Source organism: Vicia villosa, linkage group LG1, assembly GCF_029867415.1.
Source record: "Vicia villosa cultivar HV-30 ecotype Madison, WI linkage group LG1, Vvil1.0, whole genome shotgun sequence".
Lineage (NCBI taxonomy): Eukaryota > Viridiplantae > Streptophyta > Magnoliopsida > Fabales > Fabaceae > Vicia > Vicia villosa.
In genome coordinates, this window is record NC_081180.1 from 170,398,083 (window position 1) to 170,419,608 (window position 21,526).

Genomic DNA, 21,526 nt, shown 5'->3' on the forward strand with positions numbered 1-21,526 from the left:
TTGACGATGGTATAAGTATGTTTCATATATGTTTGTATTCATTCATAATCATTTGTTGTTGGTTGTATCCATGATGATGTGTTGGATCAGTGAAGGGCATAATTCCCATTGTGTAGAATTTTTGCTGGTAGGGCCGTACCTTGATGATGTTGGATCAGTCGGTGGGTTATTCCCATTGATGATGTTGGTACCACATGCATAGTGTCAGTTCATTCATATGCATGATTTTCATAACATGATTGAACGTGTTTCAGTGTTATGAATTGATGATGTGTTGGTTGTGTGTTTGTTGAATTGTCTGAATATAATACAATTGGTGAATAATATAACTATGATGTGTTATTATTTATGATGCAATAATATTTGTTAATTGTGATGAGACTCACCCTTACATTTTGTCATTTTCAGATTGAGGATAGCAGCTTTTCGACTTGGTGAGGATTAGCTCATGAGTCAGTGCGTTTAGTTTAGCGTCAAGTGTCATGCTCTGATATTGTAACACTGGGGAACGCGTGTTTTAAGTTTATGTTTTTATGACTCTATTTTGTTTTATTTTGAGTTTTGAGGGACATAGTTTTCGAAGATGTTGAACTATCCGTATGACTGATTTTCAGCTTTGTTAACATGAGTTATTATATATTATGATGAATTTCCTTTGTGAATGCATGGCAATGACGTATGATGTTGTTTTTAAATTTGAAATTTGGCACCCTTGTTCCATGTTACTGTGATATATTTATTAAATTGCCGCGGGGTTTAGATGGGTGTTACGGAGATAACTTAAAAAAGAGGGGTTACCTTAGAGTTTAGATCACTTCTATTTGTTGTAAACTGTTTGATTTGATTGCTTTATCTTTAGAGGGTTGTTTGGGTATTTGCTTGTGTGAAAGGTCCTACACCCGGACCTAATGATTCCTTAGGTAAGTGGCAATAATCCAAGGAGACTGTACGGCATGTACCACTATGGTTGATATGGTAGCCACCGTTAGTGTGACACTTTGGTTTGTACTGATGTTCCTTGAGGCTTTGATCGAGGATAACATTAGGTTGCCGCGTGGTGTCATTAGCAATAACTTACCTTTAGAATCCTAGTTAACTCATCTTTGGCCATTAGGAAGTAGCGAGATGGCCGACTTTGGATTTTGACCAAATTTGGTTGATACTCAAAGCAACACTCATTGAGATTAGACTTTCGGGATATTTTGGTTGACCATTAGAGTGTTGTGATGAAATAAAGCCTTCGAGAAAGATATGTGATATGAGTTCCCTTAGAACCCGATTACTATTCTAGGACAGGTTGAGCCAACTAAACCTTAGAGGGGGAGGGTACTTACCTATGGACCTCATGAAAGCCTCAAAACCTAAGACTCTTGTGTGATTTGTTTGTGTTGCTACCTATCCGACATCATGCCATCATAACATATCATTTTCACTAACCATTTCAAGGATCAATGAATTTATCTTTGTTCTGTATTGCAAGTCATAGCTTCTGTTCCTAGAAATTTCATCTGAATCAACTTTGTAGGAGTACCTTCCGAGCCTAGGGAATTGGTCTCAAAGGTTCCCGGAAACTCTCAATTCACTGAAAGGAATGGTTATCTACTCAATTTGGTTACCTCAAGTTTTGAAGAACACATTATGAGAGTCCTGTTCTAGTTCTTTGATCCCGAGCACCACTCCTTCACCTTTCCCAGATTACCAGTTGGTACCTACATTTTAGGAGTTCTCTAAGCTACTTCGTATACCTATTATGGATCAGGTACCCTTCACAGGTTTAGAGAGCGTCCCAAAACCTAAAGTCACTGCAGCCGCTCTACATCTGAAGAGGTCAGACATTGTGTCTAATTGGGAAACAAGGAGTGGAGTCAAAGGTTTTCTCGCTAAGTTCTTAATTAAGAAGGCTCGATCGTTCCTAAATACTATGAGTTATCATGCTTTTGAGGATATACTAGCCTTGTTGATCTATGGTTTTGTGTTATTCCCTAATCTAGATCAGTTCATAGATGTGCATGCTATCAAAATATTCTTGACTCATAACCCGGTACCTACTTTACTCGGAGATATTCTGCATCCGCTTCACACTCGCACCATTAAGGAGCGAGGAACTCTCATGTGTTGCATACGTCTACTATCCAGGTGGTTTATTTCGCACCTTCCCCGATCAGTGTTGAAGAATGAACAAAGGATGCAGTAGTCTCGAAGGATAATGTCACTCTCTCTTTCAGATATCTATTGGTGCGCCCTATCTCGGGAGAACATCACTATTATTGACCGTTTCGGGGAATTCCCTAATGTGCCACTCCTTGGAATTAGGGGAGGTATCACTTATAATCCTTCATTAGCTTTGCACCAGTTTGGTTACGCTCGAAGGGATGGTCCTCATGACATGATTATTAGGGGTATTGTGTTTGATTACGAAGATGACCCTCAAAGTTATCGCCGAAGGTTTATACGTGCATGGAATAATGTGTACAAGGTCGATAGCAAGACTTTGGGATAGAAGAACTCCATACCCTTAGAGCCTTATCTCAGATGGGTACACACTCCTACTCAAAATTTTATCATGCCATATCCTACTATCCTGCCAGTGATTATTGAACTTGAGTTTGAAGGAGATGTTCCTCAAGTTATTCTTCATCCAGATATGACTATTGACCTGGAAGAGTTACAGAAGTCCTGGATTCAAATGAAGGAAGAGAGGGATACCTTCGAGACTCATTTTTATGCTAGTGAAAAGAAAGTGTTGGAGCTCACAAAGCTACTTCATGAGGAGAGGAACATCAATACTTACATCAGCACGAAAAGAATACGTCCACGGGAGATATAAGAAGCTTTTATTATTTTTATTGTTGTTTTTTTTCCTTGTGAGCCCCATGCGGCAACAATAACTATAATTTGATATTACTAATAAAAGTTTTTCTTTCTTTTGGTTTAAACAAAATTTAAATTCTCGAGGTCCTTCAAAACATTGCATATTCATACCATCTCATAACATTCCATACCAGGTTTCCACAACAGGTTTCTCATCTTCTCGATGTTTATTTTAGCAAAATGTCAAAGATCTCATAACACCCAGTTCCAAGACACTACAACGGTCAAGGGCTACTAAAGAGCTTTTTTTGGGCTACTAAAGCGCTTAAAAGTGCTGCCAAAGTCAGCGCTGTCGTAGGTAACGACAGTGCTTTTGAAAGCGCTCTCATAGCCCCTCCTGTAACAGCGCTTTTATCCAGAAAAGCGCTCTCGTATCCCCCCTATTGCAGCGCTTTTCCCAAAAAGCGCTCTTGTACCCCCCTATAGCAGCGCTTTTCAAGAAGCGCTTTTGTAGGTTGCGCATTTTTTTATTTTTTTATGCTTTTTTTTTTTATCTTAGGCAGCGCTTTTTGTTAGAAAGCGCTTTCGTAGGTGGGCCTTTAAGAGCGTTTTTAAAAGCGCTGTCGTTGCTAAACGCAGTATTTTATAGTGCAACCTGTAATTTAAGCCTCCTAGTTCGACCTGTAATTTATTTTCAACCTGTAATATTTTCGACCTGTAACATATTTTCAACCTGTAATATTTTCAACCATATGTAGGACAATATAATACCATTATATACCATGGATAAAATACCATTATATACCAAAATAAAATATATATATATATATATATATATATATATATATATATATACCATGGATAAAATACCATTATATACCAAAATAATATATATATATATATATATATATATATATATATATATATATATATATATATATATATACCATGGATAAAATACCATTATACACCAAAATAAAAGATATACACCATTATCCATGGTATATATATATATATATATATATATATATATATATATACCATGGATAAAATACCATTATACACCAAAATAAAAGATATACACCATTAATATAAGCCCGAAATTCGTGTCCTCTGCATAATCACATGTTTACTAACAGATACATATATAACTAAATCATCAACAGAATATAAGCCCGAAATTCTCAAAATCCGCCGAGCGCACGGTCCTGGTCCTGCAAAGTACGAACAGAACAATACGGTCAATTAAAACAGTCCCCATAAAGTTTCAAAACAGTCCCCACATTAGTACACTATTAATAAGTTAACAATCTATACAAGTCAAATGGAATTCAAACCATGCATGTACAAGTAAATCGGAATCGAAATCGGTGAAATCAAAATAAGCGCCAAAAAAAGAAAGTTGTCGAAATTGAATGAAATTTACATGGCTATGGTAAAACGTCCTCACAGACTCAAAAATGAAGTTGGTTTTCCAAAATTCAGACCCTAAGCCTGACTTTAGATTACGGGCAGAAGCAAAACCGATAAAAAAACAGTCCCAAAATGTAAAGATAAGTGCATGAGCAGCTCCGGAATCGTCAAAATAGTATAGCTACATGTAAAGAAGTCGACAAACGGATACATGGTTCAAAAGTTATGTACAAAACGAAAATATGCACCAAAATTGAATAAGTATTGTAACAATCGGAATACAAATTGAAAAAAACTACACAAATTGAATATATAACAATCGGTACAAATTGAATAAAGCACATTAGTCGGAATATGTATACTATTACCTTTTTCACTAACGTCTCTTTCTTTTCTTGGTAGGATTGTGTTCTACGCATGGTTGTCAAACTCGCGGGTAGACTCGTAAACTCGTACGAGTTTACGAGTCTAGGAAGCATAATCGAGTAGACTCGCACATAGAATCATTTTTCGATAGACTCGAGTAGACTCGGGTAGACTCGCACAAACTCGTATAGACTCACGAGTCTATCACGAGTTTACGAGTCTATCAGTATTTTTTTATTTTTGTTTTTTAAACCAAAAAAGGCCCAAATTATCCAAAATATTTTCTTTTATTTTTTTAAGAAACCCTTATTTTGTTTTGCTTGTTAAAGAGTTAAAAAGTCTCTCTCCTAGTCTCTTGTACGCTATTTCCCTAGAGAAAATCTCTCTCCTAGTCTCTTGTTTGTTTATAGATTTAATTTTTATTTTTTTAGAAACATTGAATTGAATTGTTATTTGCTTTGCAAGTTCATTCCAAGAGAAAAAAATATATTGCATAAAAAATAATTTAATTTATTTCATGTGCAATTTTAAATTGAAAAGTAGAAAAGAAAAAGCGAAGAGTGTTGTTATTTTATTTAAAGATATTAATTTAGATTATGAATGGATAACTGAAGATTCTAATTAACAAAATATGCAAATTGAATTTAATTTTGGGTAAGATGATGTTATTCTTAATAATGTTATGGAAGCTAATGTTGTTGTTGTGAATGTTGTGAAGTGGTGGTGGTGGAAATATTGAATTAGGTGGAAGTGGAACTTCAAGAAATATAACATTAGCTAATGATTAAGAAGATGTTTTATCTAGACTAGAGTTTGATGATGAAACTCAAGATACCGATGAAGAAAATGGTGATTTTCATACCCTAATTTTAACCCCCTTGAGATTTCACACCTCCAAACATCTCATCAAACTCAAGACAGGTACTCAGAGCAGTCACTTGTTTATCTGGTACTCAATTGAGGGTGCTCAAAGACAAAGGAGTTCAGGCAAAGGATCAATCAATAAGAGAATAACCTCTAAAACAATCACAAGACTCAAATGATTCATTCATTCACCTATGATTGATTAGACACCACTCATCAAGACTCGGGTTTGATCAGATCACCAGACTATGGTTTTGAGCCCATCAAGGACTGAAATCAGGGACCACATTTGGGAAACCCTAAAAAGCTCCAGGACATCATTCAAAGGTTTCAATCATCTTCAAATGATTCATATAACAATATCCACTAGGCATTGTACTTCAATTCAATATCTACAGTCATCAATTTCATTTGGTCGACAATTAGGGTTTCAGACCTAATCCACCTAGACAATTGACTTTTAATCAGGACATGAGTCCATAACTCTAAACATGGCTCAAGAACTTCTAATACCTCCATATAATCCATTCACATCACTCATTTGAGGAGGAGAACTTGATTCATCACAGAAGTCCAAGATTCCACTTCATTTGGAAAAAGTCAATTGTACAAGATCACCTTTGACTTTTAGGATTTTAGGTCAAACCATGACTTTTAAGGATCAATATCATCAACATATGATTATTGAAGTCATTTGACAAAAAAAAATCAAGAAAATTCATCAAGGATCAAAAAGTCAACAAAAAGTCAAACTAGTGCATTTTGACCTAGTTCATGGATCTCAAAATTTCACCTACACAACTCAAAAAACTTCCAACATTAAAGTTGTAGATCTCATCAAAAAACAAGGGAACTTTTTTCAAGAGATCAATCATTTAAGAGATATGAGCTCTGGAAGTTATAGGTCATAAAAAACTTAGAAAAATTCTAAGTGTTTTAACCTAGTTTTCTTCAAACTTTGGGCCTGTTTTTCACAATTTTCCCAAATGATTTTGAAGAAACTCCAAACTAATGAATTGAAGTACATGTTAAGGGCTTTCCAAATTATGCTCAAACTTCTCCAAATTCATTTTGAGCTAGGAGTTATGATGATTCAAAGTTGGGCTCATGAAGTAAAATTATAGGTCATGTACCATTTTGAAACTTTGCAAATTTGTGCAAATGACTCCACTAATCGATGCTACACGACCCATAACACATAAGTGAAGATTCCATGCATTCATTTTCATTATTGCATAAGGATTGAAGAATATTCCCAAAACAAGAACATGTGATTATGTAATGATTACATTTGAGAATTTATGGAAAATGGATGAATCACCAAAGGAATCTTCTCACCAACCAATTGGAACACTCCTATGCATCAGAAATGTTCCGCAAAATCAGATAAGATCAATGGATAGGGAGCTAGCTCAGTTTGGCCATCATTGCATTTTGGATATTCTTTGAATTTCTTCATGGCCAAGAAACCAAAACTCCCTCACTAAGCAAGCTTGTCATACCCCAAAATTTGCCCATCACATTTTTAGATATCTTGGCTTAGGCTGTCTCCTCAGGCTCATATGATATCCAATTGCAAGCATTTTTCACTCTCCTCCTAAACAATGAAGACCAAAACTAGGGTTTTGTTATTCTGAGGGAAAATCAATGAACCAAAGGCTCCAAGGCATCCCATATGGTCTATGATAGCCCAAATTATCTCCATTACAAATTTCAGGTCTCAATTCAAAAGATTGATCACTCAATTGCTCAGAAAGTCAAAAGTCGACTGATTTGACCTAAAAGTCAACTATGGTCAAAGTACAGTCAAAACTCCTGATTTTTTGTCAACACCCTTATTATGAAGTATCATTCACCATTTGATCAAGAATTGATCATGGTTCATCAAGGAAAGATCAGAAATCAACAATTCCAAAAGTTTCTAAATTAGGGTTTTCATAGGAGAAAGTCAACTAAACTTTGACCAGCCATAACTTTCACATGGAACATCAGAAATTTCCCATCCAAAGCTCATTTTGAAGGAAATTGAATTCTCTACAACTTTGTATCTCACATGCAAAGTCCAAAAATTCTTCATTTGGAAGATATAAGCCAATACATTATAGGTCCCTCTAAAGGATCGCGAAAAAGTCATTTTTTCTCAAAGCTCATAACATGAATATGGAAGATTCAATTGAGATGAAACCAAAAGGATCCTTTAGAGGACTCTTCAAGGTTTCCAAAAAGTCCTAGAATACCTTCATATGATAAATATTTAAGTAGTTATGAGATGTTGAAAGCGGTCAATTTTGGGTGAGGTGCATGGAACAAATAAGAGCCAAATTGGATTTTATTACAAATGGGCCCAATCTTTTTTGATCAAAAATTGTTTCTAATGTTAATAAGAATCTCCAAGTCCATTCCCAAGTCCATATGATTTTATTTCATTTTTATTTGAATTTTTATTCATTTAAAATGCAATTTAAATCAAATGATTGAAGGAAAATAATAAAGATTTGTTTTGATTTTATATTCCAATCAATTTCAATCATTCAAAGGGCTAAATATATGAGTAAATTTTGTTCAAGGGGATTGAAGAGATATTGAGACCAAAAATAGAAATATTTAGGTTATGTTTCTCAAATTTTCAAGCAACAAAAACCTAAGTATCCAAGCCCATATTTTACCCTAATTAAATTCATATATATATGTCAGTCTATGCTGAGCACAAGGGGACGAAAAAAAGAAGAGAGAGCACTAGGGTTTGCAACTTCAAGAACTTCAAGAAAATTGGAAAATTGGCATAGATCATTCCAAGGGTTCTCAAACAATTCTGGTCATCCCATCAATCTCCAAAGGGCCTGAATAAGGGATCTGGGTTCTCACTTGATTTGATGAACGTGAATTTTCAAGGTTTTGAAGCATGCAGGAACAGCTACGGCATTATCGTAGCAAAAAGGAAGCTACTGTTCGCAGCTATTTTGCATGCAGGATTAATGAAGAAGACGAAGTGGCGTGTCAGCGTTCAATTGGCCGGTCCACCTTCCTAGTCTCTCTCCGCGCGCGTGTCTCGAGCCTATTCGTTAGTCAACAAAGATCAGAGTCTCTCTCTCTCTCTCTCTCTCTCTCTCTCTCTCTCTCTCTTATTGGCTATGTTGGCGAGCGTGGGCCCCAGGATTGACTTGATCTTTGAACTTTTCACTTAACTAGTGGAATACCCGTGCGGACGCACGGGTAGAGTTTTAGACCGCGTATTTTTCATCATGTTGTCATGGAATCTCAAACAAATTATAAAATATTAGAATATTAATTGATAAGAGAAAAAAAATGGGATGGAAGATGAATGTTTATGTTTTTAAAAACAAATATTCGTAACAAAAATTATTAAACACAAATACTGTAAAAAAGAAAATGATCTAAAAAATTAAGTTTAGTGTTGTATTTATTAAATTCTGGAGTTTGATTTCAAATATACAAAAATGAAAAGTCAGTAGTACCACGGACATAAGTTTTACATTATTTTTTTTAATTGTACAAAAAATATAAAAATCCGTGCATTCACACGGATTTTTGTATGATTACCCGTGTGTTCACATGATACTGGTGTGTTACCTGTGCATTTGTAGGATTAATAGTGTTGTACACACGCTTGTATTATTAAAATATATAAATAAGAAAAACAATTATTTTACCAAGATAAATTTGTTATTTTTAAAAGAAAAAATATTTTTAAAATAAAAATAAAATTGTTTTACATCAAATAATATATATTTCAAATTTTCATATATTATCTTAAATTATTTTGTATCTTAAATTAAAAATAATTTCAAAATAAAAATATTAGATAAATAAATAATTAAAAAACAAAACATTTATATCGTGTTTGGATTAATACATTATTTCGACTTTTATTTTCTTTATTGTGTTTGGATTAATTGTACAAAGAATATAATAACCCTTGTATTTGTATGAATTTTGGTATGATTACCCGTGCGCTCATACGTTACTGGCGTGTTACCCGTGAATTCGCACGTATACTGATATGGTATGCACGCTTTTATTTTTTAAATCTAATAAAAATATAAATAATTAAAATAAAATTATTTTACTAAAATATTTTGATATTTTTAAAAGAAAGATATACTTTTTAAATAAAAACAAAATTTAATATCAAATCCAATACCTAATACTACTATATTATATTTGTACTCAATTGTATAATAGTCCGTTATAGATTAGCGGGTATTTCAAAGCAACAATTATATATTAAAAAATTGAATTCATTAGACTTTATAAAAATGCATGTGCTGTATATAAACTTCTAATTTTTTTTTCACATTGTGTATCAGTATAAACTAACCTATAATGTATTGAAAAACCAGAAAGAATGGTACAATTCAGGCAAAATAGCAATTTCATGTGAAAGATAGATGTGAATAATAACTCTCTTTGATCCTTGGAAGGGTGGTGCAATTATAAAATTTTCTGAGCACCACTCATGAATCCATTGTTATGAAAATCTATACACCTATCTAACAGTGAGAGCTAAAGACCACATAGCACTATATAGAGATAGAGATACACTAATAATGTACTATGCTTCCAGTTCTTTCTTTATGATTATATATATCCTAATAGAGTGAGATTTGGATAATCAGATGGAGATAAAATAATTCAATTTTTGTTTTATAACTTACTTTTTAAGTTATGGTCTGTTAATTTCAACACAGTATCTTGGTAATATATGTTTACCAAAAGAACATGTTGCATTATTTGTATTTGAAGATACATTAGTTTAAAATGTAATTAACCAGAAGCAATGTTTATAATTTAATGGTTTTAATGAAGAAGTGTTTATACTAAAACTGTTCACAGTGGGAACGGTAGCCGGGGAAATATGATGACAAAATAAAACACGTCGTACCAACGGATAGATTTATATTTTGAACCATAATTTTCTTAAGTAAACATGCTGACAGTGTTGATTGAAATGGTTATCAGTTATGATGACAATCAAAATTGTTCTTAAAACAATACAATTTGACAACCAAAATGTCAACCTGTATGCTTATTAGTAGGAAATTGAAATAGTGTGTATTAAAATTAGGGTTAATGAACTTTTTGGTCCCTCTAAATATTGCAAATTTCGTTTTTAGTCCCTTCAAAATTTTCCTTTAAGAAATCATCCCTTCAATATTTTTTGTCTAAACTATTGGTCCCTAACGTCAAATTTGCTAGAGATTAGCTACGACTTTAGCCACTGATTAGCTACCAAATTTGATGTTAGGGACCAATAGTTCGGAAGAAAAATTTTGAAGGGACGATTTCTTAAAGAAAAATTTTGGAGGGACTAAAAACAAAATCTGCAATATTTAAAGGGACGAAAAAGTTCATTAACCCTTAAAATTATAATCTCGGCATTATGTAATTTGCTCCGATGATGAGACACAAGTTAAATTGCATGTGACGACTTAAAATCACGACGAAGACCATTGCGGAAAAGGCATCATTCCAACACATGCTTGACAATGTTGTGAATGCATCGAAACCCGACATCATTGAAAAGTCCTGGTTCAACCAAAAACGAATCAACAGTAGCACCAGCAAGTAACATGTTGACAATCCACCCTGTTTGTGGATATAAAAATCTCATGAGAAAACAATTCATTAAGCATATTCAAGTGAAATATAAAAAAGAAGAAGAATAAAAACCTTGTAACACGGTGTTTTGCGCGATTCCGAGATCTTTTGCAAGGTACTCAAGAGCACTTTTGACCACCCTACACCAAACACAGTATTATCAGAGTTTCCCACCTAAGAATGGTTAACAATAGTATTATGATTATTGAATGAATTTCCCAGTTAAGCTGAAACAGTGAGACAATTGTAAAGAACTGTAATAGACATAACTAACACAAACTGAATAGAGAAAGTGTATTCATACACATTTACTTCAAGAGTATCCTTTCATACATGAAGCATAAGAGAAGTGATTCCCAACAATTTATACACTAAAAAGCCCACCAATCATCACACTGTTAGAACCTCTTTTAGTTACCAAAAATATGAACAAATCTGCGTAGAAACCATGTTAAGAAATGAAATGCCAAACGAAAAAAAGGTTGTATAAGTTTAATTTCAAAAGTACCACCCGTATAAACAAATGCTAGAAAATCAAACGAATACGTTGCGTTTAAACTTTGGTTTTACAGTGAAAGTTGTGCGTAAGCTCTTTGTGGAATCCTTAGCCATACCTGAGAGGCTTTCTCTCAACAATCCAAGAAAACAACATTAAAATTACCATGACAATAAACTCCAACATTAGGTTATAACATTAAAATAACAGAGTTTGTAGTAAATAATGTGATGTTATAACATACCATATATCTTCCAATGGGATGGCTGCCCGTGGTAAGAAATCATCCTAATCAAGGAAAAGAGCGGTAAGATTCAACCTGAATAAATTATTAGGGAGTATAAGCAGAAGTTTGTGATGCTGTTGAAACCTGACACGTAAATTTGGAGGAGAATCTGTGAATATAACACTGCTATGGAAATTGAAAACGGTATGAAATTAGAGATGAAATTTGACATATTTATATATACGAATTCATCATGAATGAATTCATCATGAATTAACCCAAATCAACAACAAATAAACAACACATCCAAATAATTACCTGGAAAACCAATAGATGAAATTGATGATGTGCTAACTCAGATTTGGGAAAAGAGAAACCATTTATAACAACAGAAGTGAATCGATGAAAAGATACATTAATACATTGAATATGAGATGAATCATGAATGGGAAAAGAGAAAGTATTGAATTTTTTAGGAACCGAGGTTGGTTGGAAGTGAAAGGGATGAATCTACTCATTGATTTCTTTAGGAACAAAGGTTGCAAAGGCGCGTTTCTTCTTTTTTCGGCGTTGGTGCATGTTTCTTGGAAGCTGAACCGACACAGTAATAAGTTCAATACAAAAGTCCAAAATAAAGTTGAACGTTAATGGCCCAATAAATTATTAAATTATAAAACTTAAACAATATTATAATAATTATAATAATTAATAATTTAATATTTTTAATAATAGAAACCTTTCCTATAATAGCTAAAACTAAAATAGCATGGACTCTAATATGTTGACAAATGGCAAAGTTGCCAAAATACTCCTTTTGCTTTATTCTATTTAACTAGTGTCTTACCCGTGCGTTCACACGGGTATCCGCCGTGTCTGCGCATTGTGGTTGAGGGAAATAAAAAAACGATAGGAAAATAAGTTTTGTGGGGAGAGGTTAAAATAATAATAAAAGATGTTTAAAAAAGAAAAATATTTTGTTAACAGTTTGAGCTCAGGGATTGGTTAAAGTAAGTTAATAATATGATATAATAGTTTGGTCCTTAGATGGTAACCTCCATGTCCAAAAGGAAGCTGGTAACCTAATTTTGTTCCTTGAGTTAATAGAGTAGGATTAATAGGCCCATAAGAAATACTATTATTATTAGTATTATGTAACAATATAACATAATGTATTATGAAGCTATTAAAGAGAAACGAAATATTTGGTTCAAAAATATAACTGAAAATTGATACGCTGTTCAAAATATATAATAAAAATAAAAGAGATTTTTTTTTAAAAAAAAATATACTAAAGTTCTGCTAATGTAAACCATCTCATCATTTACCTATTTTTGTTTTAATTTCCTTATACCCATTTTTTCTCATTTATAAAAATTCCCAACATACTAAAAAAATAGTGGTGGACTAAATTAATCAAACAAAAAATGGTGGACTTGTTAAATAGGAGGTAAAAGAAACTGACTTTAATTTTATAATAGGAAGCTGAAATCTTATTGAAACTAAAATACACCTCCTACAACTTTTATAAAGCAAAAGAATATGTTTTAAATTTTGACCACTATTATAAATTAAAATTAATTATTTTTAAATTATATAACATTAGTACTCATAATATATCATTTATTTAGTTTTCAAATATTTAATTTAGATAGCTGAGATGCTTTTTAGTAAGCATCAATAAAGATAAATTGGTATATTTAATTTATAATAGTGATGGAAGGAGTACATGTAGATTCCAATTGAGATTGAGAAACGTTGACATTTATCCACTATTAATACAATATTTATACTTGGTTACGTTTGTATTTATAGTGGGTGTATAATGCCATAGTATAGTACATTGTTTAACACTGTATTACGTCTAATGTCATATATTATATATACAGTTAGACATTTATCATGTATTACGTCTAATTTCATACTTGATACATAGTTTAAACCATTACTGCAGATGCCTTCCCTTTTAATTTATTTTATTATGTGTTTAGTCCTTTACTTTACATGCAATTTAATGCATACTGCGGAACAACTTAAAGAATATAATATAATGATTAAATTAAGAAACCAATTACACTTTTCAACTAAGCATGCATACATAGAATAAAGACCCAATAATGATAACATGCCTCACCAGTCCATAAATCTAAATGCATATAATAATAGCTGGGGGAGCTACTGCAAGAATATTAAAACCAATATATATACACAACCACAATTTAAGGACCATTTTGAATGCAAAGTTATAAAAAATATTATTGAATAACTGTTGCCAAATAATACTGATGTTGTTCTTTCCCTTGATATTTTTTGTTCCATTTTACTGATTTTTGAAGAGAAAAATAGGTTTAGCAAATAAAGGATGCATTCTGCGAGAGGTATGAGCAGATTCTCTATGCTGCTTTGGCAAATCCAACTCTGAGTTTACCATAATCAAAGACAGTATGATAGCGTCCCAGGAAGATATCTCCAAGGATCCTGCATTTATGCAGATTCCATTAAGTGATTATTATCAAATCAAATGCATCAAAATCAAAAGGTAAATGTCATTGCATATTAATATACCAGAGTGGGCCACGTGGAGGAGGAACATCCAAAGCAGTAAAGCCACTAATGGGTCGGGCTTGAGGACCTTCACCCACCTTAAGTATGTACTAAAGAAAACAAATGGAAAATTGGATCAGGGAAAAAGAAAACATGGATCCATTTTGTGCATAAAAAATTAACTCAATTCATAAAACAACAAATCCAACGCATTAGACCTTGCAAAAAAGAAAATATTTAAATTTGATATTATACCTCTTGTGGGGCAAGGTCAAACGTTTTTCCACCAATGGTGAAGGAAACATTAGGCATGGAAGGGATCTTCGCACAATCAACAGATGATTGTCCCATGTGTTAGGCATTTTATCACAAAGCTGCAATATCATTCATGAGATTATAGTTCAGGAGGGAAAGTAGGATTTTAGAACACATAATAAAATAAAAACTAAATTACGGAGTTGGCGTAGTTTATCATCCTCTCTTCTGTTTGATTCTGCCTAAGTTGGCTTTGCATTCAAAATACGCATGTGGTGGTGAGATTTAAAGCCTGATCTTCCTCTAAGTTAACTTTTACAGCCAATGGATCAGAAGAAATATATGACTTAATTATTGTCCAAAGCAACAGGATCACATCAAAACTAATAGGAAGGGTTTTCTTTCGCTCTATCAAACTTGTTCATATGAGTTTGGAATATAGATTCACTTCACATAATTCACTTCATGTTAAGCGTTTAAATCCATAATAAACTCCATCATATATTTAGTAAGACTTTTTAGTTTGACATGTGAATGCAGACAAAAAAATACCTCTTCGTATGACATATACTTCTTGATGGTTATTTCAACAAATCTGATATTGATTTAGTTCATTCTTCTGTTACCAGCCGCCTCGAAAACTCCATGAAGCATCCTATCAGTATAGTTAAACAAAAACAGAGGCAATGAAGGTTGTTGATTTTAATACATAGTCGTACACAAAAAAGTTGGGATCACTAAGGATGTTTTTATTTTAATCTTGACATGTTTGTATCAATTTACATAGAAGTTAAGAGCTTGTCTCATTCAAGTTCCCTTCTACCCAGCTTACCAAAATCTGAAGTGTAGCTTTTTTGGTTGATCCATAGGAACCATATGTCCAACAGCATTCACCTTTTACACAACACATAAATATAACTAACCAAAATTGAAATCAACAATGTCAAGGCCAAGTAAAATATAAACTATAAACTAACCTTTAGAAAAGATAGAGGTCCATAGCTATTCAACAATCCTGCTTTTGTACCATCAACCAAAAACTGAACTATTTTTGATGGCACAGACTGTTTTTGACCTGACCACTTCATGCTATGAACCCAATTTGAATTCCCTATCATATGATTTCAAATTAGCATAACATGATAAAAGTGTGAAATGTCCTATAGTGCTAGAATATATCACTGACCAAGCCAATTGCAAATAAAATCAAATTCTATGGCATATATAAGAACCTTGATTCCATCTGCAAGAAGTGAAGGAATATCCACTTCGAGGTTTCTCATCCAATCTTGCATCATATCATTATATACTACTTTGCTGCATGAAACAAATTCTATATTCCCAACACCTAAAGCATCTCTAACTGTCTTCTTATTTAGAAGAGTCTCGAGATTTGAGAAGTCCTAACACAATGTTTCGTCGCATGTCTTTCTGATGTCATAATACTGCAATAGTTCCCAATGGATTGGTCAACAAAAATAATATTTGATCCCTGCAATATGAAAAAAAAAACACTATAGTCAATAAGAAAACACATTTGGTGTAACAACTTGATTCTACTTCTTAACCAATGACTTTGGTTTTGGTATGACTCTATATAAATATTACCTTGCCCCATTGCTAGTCATTCCATGAAAGAGGTGAATCATTGTTAATTTTAAAAGGTCCATTCTCATAAAACAAAGGTAGTTCGCTGCTACAACTTGGCCCTCCAGTCAACCATATCACAACTGGTGCATCCTTAGTACTAACTATTAACCTGATATTTTGTCTGTTTATAAGTTATGCCTAGCATACCTTTACAGATAAAACAGAACTAAAATAAGTGTACAATTTAGAGGTGAGAAGGCATGTAAGAAGAACCATTGTCATCAAATCAGCTATTAAATCCAATTCTCTCAGAAACACTACAAATACGCATAACAAAACAATCCTTTTTCTTACTCATATCCCTGCAAACCATTATAGCCAATTCAATCCCAGCAAACAACAACAGCACTCCTAAAATCCAAAGAACACGGATAATCAATCATTCATACCTGTTCATCAAAATACCTCTCAGAATGAGAGGAAACAGATCCGGAACTCTCAACTTCACCCAAACTCTTCTTAGAAGACTTCCGCTTCCATAACCATCTCGTCTTATCCGTCATTGTGTCTACCAATCCAACATCAACATCAACACAAAAGAGCATTCATCTGCACACATTAGTACCAAAAATGTTCATAATATCAGTCAAATCAAAACCCAATGCAAAAAAATCCCATTATTTCAGAATGCTTCAATACTATACAAAGAATAAAATGAAAATGATTACACACACACTAATACCAAATTCATAAAACCAAAATGTAAACCTATTGTGACATAGAAAGACAGATATTGCAGAGGGTCACTGAGCATTGTATTTTTCCCTTTCTTTTGTTATGTTCGATATCCGTTGAAGCCAACCGAAGAAACCCAGCAGAAACCTGTTATAAAATCTTCGATATCAGCGTCACGACAGTCAAGTAAAGCGGAGAAGTAGTCGGACGGATGAAAACCATTTGTTGTAGCGTCGAAAACGGAACCACATTAGAAGCAGCTGCAATGTAAGCACCTGAATCAATCATTACTTACAGGACTTGCTAAAAGAAAAATGGAAAATGAGCAGCAGTATAATAAAAATGGGCAACATGAGATGTATGCATTATTATCAATACCTGTTAATGCCACTGTATCGGCATTAGTGCCTGCTCCACAACTTGTCTTATACCGGATCGATGTAAGTGCATGCAAAAACCACCCTTCCAAAAGGTCCCCACGGTCGTCCAAGATATGCATATGAAATTTCTCGGTTACTTGTGATAACGCATCTACAATGGCATTAGAGACAACTCAGTCATGTAATACTTCAAAAGAAACATAAGATGAGATTGTTAACAATGGACCATGGTAACTTACACACCTCAAGAATACATAATCGGTTGTTTCCTACGATGATTTTCTAGCCTGTGCGATACTGAAACTCTACATATTTGCATTGGATATGACAGTGCTCCAAAAGAGAAGTGTTATTGCCAAAGATGAAGTCCATGCTTCCTTAAATATAGAAACAATATCAAATATTGTTTAGCACAACAGGACCTCTTCATCTCTGTTTCCTTTCAATTATCAAACCTTCATTCCATTTCTTCTCATCAAGCAAAACAAAAAGGCAACAACAAATCTAACAAAATACTCACAAAATTGTGGAAAATAATAAACAACAATGCATTGATTGAGAGTAAAGGATTTGTACCGAGCAGTGATGCCTGAGGCTGTTGTTTTTGCGTTGATGATGATGTTGAGTCGTGAAGCTTCAAAGGATTCCGAAACATCTGCAAACAATCAACCAAAGGCTTACCAGATCCTATTTCAACAGATGAATATGTTTCATCTCAACACCGCACACATCACTTTCAACATAAAGGCAACCTTCCAGCCATTGGTTTTCCGCCGCCCGTATCTATCTAGGAATTCTTCAATCATCCTAATAAAATCAAATTAATATTTTCATTAAACTACCAAGTGAAAACCTGAAAAATATGGATACCAATACCAAGTTATTAGGCACTGATAAACCAAATAATTAATCAAAGAAAAGTTTCTCAATGATACAATTATTGATAGAGCAAAATTACACAAACAATTAGAATAAAATCACAACTAACATGTTCAACAATGATTAAACAATAAAATTGGTACGGGCGTATACCTGAATCAGAAAATGAAATCAAAATTTAACAAATATAGAAAATTCAGCTTCACGCTCCAGCAATCTCATTGTTTGGATCATAAAGATACGCAAAATCCTAAATCAGAGTTGAAAACCGGTGTTACTTATCATTCTTCTGCCAAAAACTGAAGTGTTAATTGGTTGATTATATTTATACCTGAATGCTGAATGTAAGTGGCAAGCTATAAGCCCATCCAAATACTGAAATGATGGCAAGATATACCATGTTATACCATTCCCGTACTTTATCCCTCCTGCATAATGTCAACAGAATTTCAATTCCAACAACGTCGAATAAACAATCTTTAATGCGGTTAAAAAATTTAAGCATTATACCTGAGACAACATTAGAAACCCAAATCAAAACGAACAGCCACCTGAAATTCAAAGCATAAACAAAATCAAAATACTAAAAAGAACCGATCAATCTCTCTCATCGCCATCCTTTCTTTTTTATGGCCAAGCAAACTTGTGCTTCATCATCGAACCTGCATAACCCACATCAAACTTAGGTCACAGCTTATCCAAACAGAATTTAACAAATCATACAAAGTAATAACAAATATATAAAACTGAACCTCTTTTAGAGTATTAATCTCCGTCCACCACAACCAACACCGACGCATCATCAGAAACTGTATCGGCGATGGATCTTTCCTCTTCCGTGTGAGCCAACACCATGAAACCTGAAACTTTGAAAACTAAATCAAAATCAAAGTTGAAAGAGAGAAAAGACGAATAAATCAGAAGCCCAATGAAAGATAAATGGTTGTCTGAAACCGCTGTAGAAGAAGAAGATTGGAACGTGGATGGGCGTATATTGATCAACAAAAAGTGTAGCAGTTTAGATCGTGGATGGGTAGAGAATTAAAGTATTTGTAACTGTAACAGAGAAAGTTTAACGAATCCATGTTACAGAGAAATTAGAAACTATTTGGAAGAGAAAGGGTTTTGTGAAACCGCTGTAGAAGAAGATTGGAAGGGGGGAGATGGAAATTTCGTAACCGTGAAAGAGGATGGGGTTTAAGGGTAGTTATGATGATAGTGGAAATTGAAAATCAGGAGGATGTAACTGCCGAATCATAGTGGAAGAAGAAGTTAATTTTGAGGATGCTGATGTGGATCAACCATGGAAGAGTTGCTGATGTGGATAGCCTAAGAAAGTCCCAAATGGTAGACTTTTCTTATATGATAGATGATAGATGATCGTTGCTTTCATATTTATTATTTGTCACTGACATCACTAACAAATATCCACGCACAGCTCTATTGGCAAGAAGAGCGCGTTGGCAACCGTGATGGGTCTGGTTCGAGGGGCTGATCAAATGCATGTGAACCTGTATCCCCACCATAGACCCTCAATGGACAACCACACTGGATCACAGAGCTAAGTTTAATTATTTATTTATTATTTATTTTTTATCACATAAATCCCTTTTGTTTCTTTCTTTCAATTTTATTTTATTTTATTAGTAAAACTTTCCAATTAAATATCTTTATTTGTTAAACAAATAATTTCACAACTCTTTAATTTATTTAATCGAACTTTCGATTTTATTTTTTTTTAACTCTCAAAATTCTTTTTTATATTCAAAACCCTGATTTTTTATTTTTTCTTTTCATCATAATTCCTAATCACTGCTATTGGTAGGTGTTATTCACTAACGTTTTTTAGCCTTACAAAAACCCTTTAGGTCACAATAAGTTTTCTTGAATAAACTTGTTAGGTTCAGGGTTAGGGTTTGTAAACCTTTTTTAGGGTTTATAGATTTTTTAAGATCATCCGTACACTAAAAGTTCTTTTGTGCCAATTTTCAGGGTTACTCCAGATTCTCCGACTACGCGCCATGCCAATCAAGAAGCTAAGTTTCTGATCTTTTTTTATTTTATTTAGATATTATTTCTCTTTTTGCCTTATAAACTGAATTAGGGTTTACACAAATAGTAGATGAATCTCTCCTACACTAACTTCTATTTATTTTCTGTTATTTTCTCAGATGATCATCCTCAATCAAGGTTCGAGGAAGATTAGGGCGGGGATCAAAATAATTATATTAATTATTTATATTTCTTATGTTCTGTCTTAATTTCCCCCATCCCCGCATGTGTTTATTGTAATGGCGTAGGAATTTACTTTCTGCTTTTAATTCCCGTAATTTAATTGTTGTGGTTAGTAATCTTAGGGAGTGCAAGCCTTGAATTAACATAGATCACTAAATTATAAGATAATATATCTGAATTAACCACCTGATTGTGCCACACACACACCTTTAGGGTAATCCCTCGGTTGCCTTGTTGCCTTATTACTGTTGCCTTGTTGCTTTAATTTTGTTGCCTAAAAATAGTCAAAGTCCCTCGATTCCGAGGATACCTAAAGCAATGTTGCCTTCAAAGTTATTGAAACTCCCTCGATGTTGCCTCTGTAAATGATTTGTCCCTATTGCTAAGGTATCCTTGCATGATGCCTAAAGATATTAAATGACTATTATATCCTTCCCTTAGACTACCTGCCCTCTTTATGGCAAGGGACAGTCTTATGGCGAACGATTACTCGATGACCCTTTCAACATCCAATTGAAAGACTTCCTGCCCTCTTATGGTATGGATAGACCCTTTCGCCCGAAAAGCTAAAAGAACGATTTTTCAAACTTAGGGTAGTTGCTATTAATTGCTTGCTCTTTTTCAAATTGAAATTCAAAATTCAAAACTCTTTTCCCACTCTTTTCAAATCAAATTCAAAAGACTACGCTTATTTACAAGCTAAAGTTCTTATTCAAACTTTTCTCAATCTTTTCAAACAAATCAAACAAACAAGTGAGTTAAGAAATTAAGAGCCCATGGATAACCATGGATGCAAAGGGTGCCTTACACCTTCCTTTTGTATAACTTACCCCCAGACTCAAAATCTTTTTAAAAGGTCTTTTTCTGTTCTTTTAGCCTTTCTATTAAATTGGATAAAATAAAAGTCGGTGGTGACTCTTGCTATCCGCAACATTTCAAATAAAAGTCATTTCACTGTATTACAAAGCTCACTCCTCCAATTTGTACTGAGATCTTTGCCTATAAATACAAGTGCATTCCTCAGTATTAGACACACCAAAGCAACTCTAATTCTTGCTTTCTCCTTCTCTCCCTCTTGCTTATGGTTTTCAAGAGTTTCTTTGGCAAGAAGAATAG

General features: G+C 33.5%; 1 protein-coding gene and 2 long non-coding RNA genes across 8 annotated transcripts; all 3 read right to left on the reverse strand.

Moving 5' to 3' along the window:
• Positions 1-10,145: 10,145 nt before the first annotated feature.
• LOC131620237 (uncharacterized) lies at positions 10,146-12,414 on the reverse strand. 3 transcript variants are annotated; one of them, XR_009289001.1, is made up of 4 exons: positions 12,114-12,414; positions 11,378-11,978; positions 11,146-11,213; positions 10,147-11,061 (listed from the first exon to the last, which is right to left on the reverse strand). It is a non-coding gene; the product is annotated as an uncharacterized LOC131620237 (long non-coding RNA). The 3 variants fall into 3 exon arrangements; XR_009288999.1 differs by having other exon boundaries at positions 10,146-11,061; positions 11,146-11,978; XR_009289000.1 differs by having other exon boundaries at positions 10,148-11,061; positions 11,146-11,939.
• Positions 12,415-13,979: 1,565 nt separating this feature from the next.
• LOC131620245 (aspartic proteinase-like) lies at positions 13,980-15,043 on the reverse strand. Its single transcript, XM_058891246.1, has 3 exons — positions 14,592-15,043; positions 14,358-14,446; positions 13,980-14,270 (listed from the first exon to the last, which is right to left on the reverse strand). The coding sequence occupies exons 1-3, from the start codon at positions 14,685-14,687 to the stop codon at positions 14,186-14,188; spliced, it is 270 nt and encodes an 89-aa protein (XP_058747229.1). The 5' UTR covers positions 14,688-15,043; the 3' UTR covers positions 13,980-14,185.
• Positions 15,044-16,277: 1,234 nt separating this feature from the next.
• On the reverse strand, positions 16,278-19,528 carry LOC131620251 (uncharacterized). Of its 4 annotated transcripts, none has more exons than XR_009289003.1 (10): positions 18,928-19,528; positions 18,686-18,726; positions 18,507-18,603; positions 18,329-18,425; positions 18,049-18,103; positions 17,873-17,951; positions 17,540-17,673; positions 17,295-17,447; positions 16,950-17,176; positions 16,278-16,790 (listed from the first exon to the last, which is right to left on the reverse strand). It is a non-coding gene; the product is annotated as an uncharacterized LOC131620251 (long non-coding RNA). The 4 variants fall into 4 exon arrangements; XR_009289005.1 differs by having other exon boundaries at positions 18,507-18,550; positions 18,686-18,837; XR_009289002.1 differs by having other exon boundaries at positions 18,686-18,837.
• Between the last annotated feature and the right edge of the window lie 1,998 nt (positions 19,529-21,526).

Bases quoted from the DNA above. Each gene is read 5' to 3' on its own strand.
- LOC131620245 (XM_058891246.1), bottom strand. From the start codon at position 14,687: ATGGGACAATCATCTGTTGATTGTGCGAAGATCCCTTCCATGCCTAAT. The intron at 14,447-14,591 runs GTATAATATCAA...TGTTTTCTTTAG, and splicing joins TTGACCTTGCCCCACAAGAG to TACATACTTAAGGTGGGTGA. The intron at 14,271-14,357 runs GTATATTAATAT...GCATAAATGCAG, and splicing joins CCTCCACGTGGCCCACTCTG to GATCCTTGGAGATATCTTCC.